General features: G+C 32.5%; 1 protein-coding gene across 1 annotated transcript in view; it reads right to left on the bottom strand.

The window, feature by feature from the left end:
* LOC106681349 (facilitated trehalose transporter Tret1) overlaps positions 1 to 10,310 on the bottom strand; it is a 48,913-nt gene that overhangs the window by 21,273 nt on the left and 17,330 nt on the right. The window contains exon 2 of the mRNA XM_067050136.1: positions 5,036 to 5,213. Coding sequence (XP_066906237.1) covers positions 5,036 to 5,213 — 178 coding nt within the window. The remainder of the gene's footprint in view (positions 1 to 5,035; positions 5,214 to 10,310) is intronic.

Genomic DNA, 10,310 nt, shown 5'->3' with positions numbered 1-10,310 from the left:
ATTACTTTTCGTACAATAAAGACAAAAAAAAATACAAAGTTTTCTTTGATATAACTGGCCTAAAGAACTAGTTTTCTTTTAAAAGAGTTATCTTCTTCAAGAACCTGAAAAGAAATATTTTACACATGTAACAAAAAAAATCCTGTGATTTCCTGAACTCAGATCTAATTAATTCATGGTCTGTAAAAGAAAAGACCTGTTAATGATGTAGAGGAATAAAATATCCTTCCAGGAAGACCGCACTATATAGCAGGCCTGGAGGCAGTATAGAGATATCGCATGACGTGGCCAAGACAAAACGAAAACAGGCCATCCATCTCTTTTATTGTTGAAAGCTTCCTCTTTACCTAACGTGCCTTCCGGGTCTGTGCCCTTCAAAATTACTTCAAGGCTTGGAGTTGACTCAGCCCATCCCACCCTTTTGTTCAACCCTTCCCCGTTTTCTCTATACCTGTTTTATTTTATATTTGCTCAGTACATAATTTGACTATCGGTTATTTTGTTGTTTCTTGCTTTTAACACCCACTGGTTTGTGGGGAGTAATGAATATGTATTAATCTAACTCTGTTACTTATAAATCAGCATCAAATACCATTTTAAGAGGGGAATGAGGAAAGGGAATATGACGGTTGGGAAAAACGGACTGGTATTATATAAAATTTTAGTTTATAAAATTGAAGCTAACAGGGTCATTCTCACAATAAGAGAAGTAGACATAAATTTAAATGACTAGTTATTTAAACTCATTGATGATAATAATTTTAATTTAATAATTTAAAAAAAAGTTAATTACTCCTATTGTGTGTAATAAAAACTAAAATTCTGGTTAAATTCAATTTGCATACCGTATTAGATTAAAATTTATGAAGAAAAAAAATAGAATTTGTCGTCTCGTTATTGTATAGGCTGACTATGGCAGCCACTAAGAATAACAGTTCTTGCATTATTTTCAGCTAATAACATCTCCAGAGCCAGATATATACTAAAAGTATAAATTTAATATTTTAAAAACAATTAATAACACATATTCCCCCCCCTCCCCTTTCCAAAAAAAAAAGGATGAAATGGAATACTTAAAATAATAATAAAATGAAAGAAACAAAAAAAATCTTTATTCAGTCTGATTTTTACACACATAAAAAAATCAAACATGATACTTGAGAAAAAAATAAATGAAATATATCCGATTCTAATTTATGTTGGCAAATTATATATGTACATTTTCATCTGTATATTATAATTTGCTTGTTCTTATTTTTTCAGGATATAAAAAAAACTCATTGATAGTTAAGCGGCCTGTTATAAAATAACATGCTCATTTTTTTTTCTTTTTCATAAATTTTAATCTAATACGGTATGCAAATTGAATTTAACCAGACTTTTAGTTTTTATTACACAAAATAGGAGTAATTAATTTTTTTTAAAAATTAGAATCGGATATATTTCATTTATTTTTTTCTCAAGTAACATGTTTCATTTTTTTTTTTTTTTGTGTGTGTATGTAAAAATCAGACTAAATAGATATTTTTTTTTGTTTCATTTTATAATTATTTTAATTTTAGTATTCCTTTTCATCCTTTTTTTGGAAAGGGGGGGGGAATATGCTATAACGAGATGACAAATTCTATTGAAGTATTGGAGAGAAGACGAATAGTGGAGGAATCTGGGGAAACAAACGGGCCGACGCCTAAGAAGGATCCCAGATGCCACATCAATGCGTCCTTGAGAAATAAGCTGTAACCAGTCTTATCAGAAATCTGCAGAAGGAAAGCACTGCAGATCGCATACCACCTGACCTTCCCTGCCAGGTATCGGTTGCCTTTTAGAGCTATAACTGGTCACGATTACTTGGGTGCACATCTTCATAGAATGGGAGTAAGAGATGATCCTCGGTGCTCGTTTTGCTTTGTGGTAGACATGACATCCAACAACCTATGTGACTGCCCTAGCCTCGATGACAAAAGGAGGGGTTTCATTAAGGCACATGTTAGAGGGAATGGAATTCCAGTGAAATGCAGCTCGAGTAAAAAATGATTTATCAAACGTTCGCACCAGATATTTTTCTCTTATTGTGATATTTGTTCATCTTTACTGATTTATATATTTCTATTATCGTTATCAATTGTTTAATAATTATTTCATTATTTGTATGTTTAATAAAGGCTTTATTCACTTTGCAACCTATTTTAATCAAACTTTTTCAGGTAATTATGTGATAAAATTGTGTCTAACTTACCAAAACAAGACAGAATATCTACGTTAAGAATACAAATTTTCTATCCTGCTAGTTAATTTCTTTTAATGGAGGATGTGATGGTCCGAAAAGGATCACAAAAAAAAAAATTAATTGAAAGCCACAAGGCTTTCATTCATGCAGTGACCTTGCATGTCTTTATCAGAACTACAATACAATTGTACGAGCTGAAAAACAACCTAGAACTATTATAGGAGAATAAAATAACTCCTAAAGCAACGTTTTGTTAACGAGTACATAACTTTGATTTTTGAGTTCGATAAATGTGTTTATAGGAAATTTAAGGCTACACCCATGGGTGTACATGAAAATTTTAAAGATAATTCTGTTTATTCATTTTCTATTTTTAATAACTTATATTATCATCATATATTATATCATTATATTAATTATAATTTTAATATATACTAACAAGTTATTACATTTATTATAATTAAGTATTATGAAGGCCCGAACCTTTGAATTATCATATCGAATCCTTACAATCAAAAATCCTTCTTAAAATCCTCTATGCTCCCTATTTTATCACAAATAAAATCGTCCATAAAGACTTTAATATTGTATATGTAATAGATCTCGCCCAAACCAGATACTATTCCTTCCACTATAAACTCCGTAACCACAAAACTCGCTAGTTTCTAACCTTCTTCCATTCTTAGAAATCCTCCGAGGCACCTGAAAAGAAGATGGCCTCGAGACCTTCTAATGTATAAATACTACTGAAGTAGTACCAATGGGTAGTTTCTCAACATGTCATCTATATCTATGGGTACATCTCAACATATGTATATACAGTTGTAAATATCATTAAATAAATTTATTTATTTATTGACATTTACAGCTGTCTATAAAATACAACAAGCAAATTTGAAGTAAGATCATACTGTTATGACACAGTTATGTCATAGTGTTATGACACACTCCGGTTACATAGGAAACATTTAGGTCATTATGGATGGTTTTATTTGTAACAAAGTAAGGAGCATTGAGGATTTTACAAAGGATTTTGGATTGTAAGGATTGGATGCGAGAGGAATTCGAAGGTTTAGAGGAGCTTCAAAACTCAACTCCGTATGTCCAGACGGGCCTTATTATTGTCATGTAGATCAGTCTTTTGTAATGTGTTGGAAGTTTAGACCGTTAGTCTAGTAAGTGATGTAATAGTCGAAATCTACGTGCAGTTTCCTGTCTTTTTCAGTCTTGTGTGAAATAAATTAAAAAGAGTATCATTAAACAACAATTAAAGGATTTTAAAAAAAAACCTTGAAGCCCACCTATTTCAATTCACATTTATATAATAATAAAACTATGAGGAGAGTAAACCATATATAAAAAAAATTTAATAACGCAAGTACAAAATGCAAAATAATTTCAAAATTTTTATTTGCAGGACGTTTGTTTTGTTTTATTTAATTAAGTGTTTCGACCACTAGGGTCATTTACACTGAATTTACAAAGTTAGTACATTACTATCAACATATTTACAATGTTACAAGGTGAGAATAATTTTTAATTTATTCATTGGGCTTTCGTTCAAAGATTGCCATTTATCTTTAACTGCCTTTACAAGAGGCCTGCTCATATCTTAAGGAACTAAAATAGCTTTCCAATTTATTGCAGGACGTAAAAATACTATATAGAGAAACGAATATTTTTAGACAAAAGCTTTTGGAATTAATAACAGTAGCTGAAGTATGATTAATTAAACAAATAAGGAATTTTTTACTCCATTTTTCAAACCAAAAAAAGTTAAATATGAAGTCCAGAAAAGTGTAATGTAAAAACAATGCAAGTATCTTGATAAAGGTTGATGAAATAGAAATATGGTTGAATAAAAACAAACAAAAAAAAAAAAGACAAGTTTTCACATAATGTTGTTTATAAAAATTGGAATTAAGGATAAAGCTATTTTAGCTCCTTCAGATATGAGGAGGCCTCTTGTAAAGGAAGTTAAAGATAAATGGCAATCTTTGAACGAATGCCCAATGAATAAATTAAAAATTATTAAAAAGGATGTCAAGCCCTGGGGTACCTCCAGTCGCAAATGCCGTAGGAGAGGAAGTTGTACTGACTAGGCTGAGAATAGGTCACACGAGGCTCACCCACTCCTATCTCATTTCAAAAGATACGCATCCGAACTGCCAGTATTGCAACAACAATCTAACAATAAGCCATATTTTCAACGCTGCTCATATTTCACACCACACCTCAATAGCTTAGGACTAAACCGTATCTCAAAAACCCTTGTAGACGATGATAAAGCAATAAAATTGGTGTTTCAGTTTTTAAAATCACAAAATTTACTGACAAAAATATAACTTGATCGGTAGGAAAAAAAATTAAAATAATAAATAATCAAATTAAAAAATAAATAAAATTTAACGAATATTAGCAAAATTAAATAAAATACCAATGAAGTTTGGCCCCTCTAAACAAAAACAAACAAACATGCAGCTGTCATATGTCCTGGTGAAGGAAACAAATCAGAGGTCACCTTCTGGTGGTCCATATAAATTGGTTAGTTAGGACTAACATTCGTAAATATGTGCTATTTAAGATAGAATAAAGAAATGTATAATTTAAAGGAATTTTCGATAATAATAATAATGTCTTAACTCAACTACAAAGGAGTAATTAATCAAAAATTAAAAGTTTAATCATGAAATTGAAAAACAATAAATATCTTCTTTAGCGCAATAAAGGTTAACAAACTATTCGAAACTTAATTTACATTGAACATACTGATTGTATATGAGTAAATAGTAGAATACTGTTGCTCACCTGTCCGCTAAGATACCAGCTGGAATCGCCATTACTAGTTCACCGAATTCGATGAACGACACCAGCCATGAGGTGTCGTTTGTGTCCATCGGGATCTCTGACTCAGGGGAGATGAAGTATTTCATGAGTGGTTCCATCCAGGTAAAGCAAGCGGCCATCATGGCCACGGCTAGTGTACCTAGAAGAGGAAAAAAACGTTAAATTATTTATCCATGATATATTTTAATTTGATCATTAAAGGGGAGGACTTGCATTGAACCTCGAGACTCAAGGGGCACATGATTGTCCAGGTGTGATTTTATACATATATATTTTTAGAAATATTTTTAAAAATTCAAAAGCAACATCATATAACAATAATTATGCTGTTAAATGTGAAAGAAACAACAACTTGAAGATTTTAGGTAAGCTCTCCTCCCCCTAAATATTTCTTGCTCCACCACAGAATTAGGCTCAGCAAATATATCAGAAACTATACGTGTGAGGATTACTGAGGACCTCCAGGAAAAGGCAAAAGATTATTTGAGAAAAGTCCATTCGGATGTGGACCAGTGGTGGGCGACAACTTGTGGAATGTGCTACCTTGAGAAAATACTTCTAGGATAGAGAGTCTAGCAATACTTAATTGTGCATGGAGAGTTCCATGCTTAATTGAACAGCCTTAGAAAGTACATAAATCCTCAGTTTTGGAGTAAACTACACCTACGTTTAAGCGCTGAGGGCTAAACTGCCAAGGGGAATATCTTCTCAGAAAACGATTACCTTCAGTTAATAATCAAAACTGAACCGTATAATAAGGCAGAAGAGATAGGAGCTGTGGTTCACCTAAGCAAAGTATGGTTGGATATATAGAGATTTTCTATGAGGGTGGAAAACAGCAGCCTGGGCCCACTGCACTTCAATCTTAGAAAAAGAGAACCTGCGTCTGGGAAACATCTGGACTGGAGATGCATTTCAAGACTCCGGCCAACTTGGAAACGAGTGCCGATATTAAAGAAGATGTAAAAATGTTATACAGCGTTTAATATACTCAACCTATTTCGTTTGCGTTCAAATCATAAAAATCGTATAAAAAAAAAAAATTAATTTTCTATAAGAAAACGTTATAAAACATGAACCATTACTTTGGGAATTTTTAATTAAGTGCTCTGGAGAAGAGCTGAATGTTATAAAATTAATAATACTCACAAAAGATAGACCAAATACCAATGTAATGACCCAGCATAAATCAGATATATTATATATATTTTTTTTTTCGTCCAAGACTCCCATTGGAGTCGTATACTGCCTAACTATGGTGGGGGGTCAAAGGTTTTCATTTTGTGAGACCACCACTCAATGAAAAAAGTTTAAATAACTTGGAGGGAGAAGAATGGGAAAATGAGGAGGCCCCTCAACTCCTGATTCTTTCTTAATGATATGACTATTTAGAATGGACATTTCACAACTAATAAATAAACACTACAGGTAACCTTAAAATACCAAAGGTAGTAAAAGGTAGTACCCAATACGATTTATTCCTTTTTCACATAATAAAGCATTCACTAAATAATTTTTTCTGTTTTAGAGGGATCGGAAAAAAATGGGAAAATGAACATCTATTGTGGGATACCCTGTAATAATTAATCCATTGATAATAATAGTTATTTACTTATTTTAAAACTTTTATAGGTTTATTTCTATTTAATTCTGCGTTTCACATTCATAAGCCATGTTTTATGGTTAGACACACACCAATATAATATTTCTGAATATATTCCTTACTTCAATAATATAAAAAGAATTAATGGAAGAGACCGTTGTTGGTATAGGATACAATGTGATAATGAACTAATCACTAAATTTACTTTGTGCCAAAGTTACTTCACGAAAAGATGGAGAATTCATCTATGTCGACCACCGACAAAGTAGATATCATATTTTACATCTCCATCATGAAATTATAAGCCATCGCTGACACAGTGTTATAAGGCGAGATAGATATTTCTGAAATCAACTATCTGATGAGTAATCAATTTTTCTGCTGATAACTAGTATTATATTACAATCGAGAAAATGAATGCATCATTGTTTTCTGAAACGCATTAGTGACTTAATTCATAAGTGTCTAATCTAGCTAAAGTATTGTATAATCCAGTTCCAATACGGTATTAGGAAAATTATCTAACTACTGTGTTTGAGTCATTCTAGTGAGGAATGTTCAGCCGAATACTCCGCCGATGATAACCAGTCTACAATTGTAGATCGAAGTTCGAAGGGAATGATATTGCAGTCATTACAGACCAGCCCTAGAAAAAAATATCTAGGCACGATGTGCGGTTTCGCTCATAATAGATGCATAAATCGCTCTCCGGATTTTTCAGTAATGGTGTAGAAGATATATTCAGCACATATCCTTCCGGTTAACTACCACTACTATAAAGAAAATAAACATATATTTACTACTCTCAAGCCTACTCGTTTTAGTCCAAGAGTACACGAAAGGAAAAAAGACATTATTTTATCTCAATTTCTGATTACTTTAATGAAAACTATATTCAATTAAAAAATAACGGCTACAAAAAAAAAAAATCATTTTAGAGTATTTTCAAGTGGAGAAATTGGTTTTTTTTTTTTTTTTTTAGGAAAAGTTCGATTTTTACTACTTTCCCTAGACTATACCTGGGATACACTAAAAGTCATTAGAAAATAAATGTTGAGGTATTTAAGTGCACACTACCTGAAAGGTATTTTATTCGAGAAAAACCTTAAATATTTCCTTATTTTCTTTAAACTACCTACAACACTTAATTCTCAAATATATAAAAGATACAAAATGATATTGATAGCATTAATGCATGGGTGTTAAACAACAATTTGAACTTGAATGTTATTTTTTTTTCCCATCCCTGTAAAACAGAAAAGAAACTGTGAATTAGTGAGTGCTTTACTGTCAAAAAAGGAAATAAATCGTTTTGGGTGTTACCTTTTACTACCTTTTAAGGTTATCTGTAATTTTTTAATAAATAAATCAAAACTTGTATCCTTTTTTGTCTCAACACTTTTTATTTTTCACCATAACTTATATGGTAGTGAATTTGTGTGGATAATCTTATACAAGAAGAATTAAATATTTATGATTTTAAATTTTAAAAAATAGGCTTTTAACTTATAATTAATGAATGACCTGGGCAAAAGTAACTCTAAATTTAATGTGAGGAAGAAATTATAATTGAAGATGTCCTTGAGGATGGCTAAAATGCCCGAAACGTTGGACTGGTGAAAAATGAAAAGTATTGAGACAAAAAAGGATACAAGTTTTGATTTATTTAATAAATAATTACCTTGTCTCAAGAAATTGAAATAATATAATTAAAGTTACCTGTAATGTTTATTTGTTACTTATGAAATAAGTAGGGCCTCCTCGTATTGTTAAATGCTAAAACAAGTCCATTCTTATTTGTTCCTAGCGCCTCCTTCATTCCCTCCCTTACTATTCCCTGCTCTTCCTTAACAACCAACCAATTCACTTCTATCCTACATTAAAAACCTTGGAGTCACCTTCGACCAACAGCTCTCCAGGAATAATCATATTTCTCAAATCACACGAAAATCCATGACTGCCCTCAAACCATTCCTAAGATTCCGTGATTCCATTCCTCAGAACAGCCGTCAGCTCCTAGTATCCCCTCTCGTTATTCCCACTTCGACTACGGTTCCTTGGTCTACGGAGGGCTATCTGGAGGTCGTAAGATTTATATTTGGGTTTCCAAGGCGCTCTTATGTATAGTTAAAGCGGCTCTATCCAACCTCCCAAAGGCAATATGTCCTTGGTGTTTTCCTATTCCAAGTTCTTAAAATCAAAAAACCTACCTATATCCTTGATCTCCTCTCTCTTCGATCATCCATCCGTTCATTAATACCAGATCCCAACCTGTTGATTTATATTTTCTCACTTATAGAACCGCCTCCTTCAGCAAATCCTTCGTTAATTCTTCCTTCTGGAATTCTCTTCCTATCTCCATTAGCCAATCCTCATCCATTCTCTCCTCTAAACACCACCTATTCCTTCACTTATTGTATAACCAAACCTCCGCATCATTGTGAACAATATAAATAGGCATATATTGATTAACATTACAAACATTAGTTAAGCCAAGATCTCAGTGTAATTTCATTATGTTTACTTGAAACTGTTAAATGCTTGCCAGACAAATGATCATGAAGTGTGAACCATGTATTTATTCTTAGGAGACATATGTCCCAGAATAAAATTATTTTTTCATTTCATTTTAAATAACGCACTTCATGCTCAATATTTTGGAAATACAGTTTTTCAAAATGCAACATTTCTAAATAACAAAAAATTAATATTTGGTGATTTAATTTTGAGGAGAAGTCTTGAGAGGGTGCAATCAGTAAAGATACACAAATAAGTAAAACGTATTTATTTGTGCCGATATTTCGACATAAATTTCAGGCTTAGCAACAAAAAACTAGCAAATATAAATAACTATAAATTAAGTAGAGAGTAATTGAAATTAATAAATAGAATATAAAATATAATATTGTAGAGATACAAATTATATAAAACAAATGATAATCCATCTAATCTTTGCTGAGCGCACCTCCCACCATCTTCTCATATCAACTATTAACACATCATTGTAAATTAATTTGGGCGAAAAAAGTAAGCCGTTGATTTACGATACATGGTAAAGGTTATCAACTACATTTAGTGCTTTCGGTTCGCTTTAATTGTATGCCTTAGTTCTTAATCTCTCATCCTTAATAATCCCTGATAATCCTCCGAGGCGTCCGGGACCTACTAATTTAAATTAATGCTTGAAGTATCAGCAAGGGGTGGTTTCTTCCCAAGATTTTCAAGTGTATATGAAACATTCCACATATTCACTTATTGTATTTATTATTTTGTACAGTTGTAAATTACATTAAATAAATAAAATAAAAAATTGTGCCAATATGGCATTTGTAAGGGGGTTGACGGTAGCAGCGTTGTAACGCGCCTGTCTACCAACCCATAGGCTGCGAGTTCGAGCCCGGCCCTACCCGGGATTTTTTCAAGCATAAAATTATACAATAATCACTCACAATCTCTCCGGGGCATTTGTGAGCCCCGATAGCCAATGGGTGGCACTCACAAAATAGGCGGGGGAGTAACGGACCCACCCTATGAAAACCACGTCACGAAACGCGCGATGCACTTAAGAAATACATCGCGCGAGGCCTTGGACCTCCACGGTCTGTCGCGCCAATAAACAAACAAAAGGCATTT

The sequence above is a fragment of the Halyomorpha halys genome, unplaced genomic scaffold, assembly GCF_000696795.3.
Source record: "Halyomorpha halys isolate HHAL.00 unplaced genomic scaffold, Hhal_1.1 Scaffold328.1, whole genome shotgun sequence".
Taxonomy (NCBI): Eukaryota; Metazoa; Arthropoda; class Insecta; order Hemiptera; family Pentatomidae; genus Halyomorpha; species Halyomorpha halys.
The sequence above is the reverse complement of the archived record's forward strand: the minus strand, read 5'-3'. Positions and strand labels throughout refer to the sequence as shown.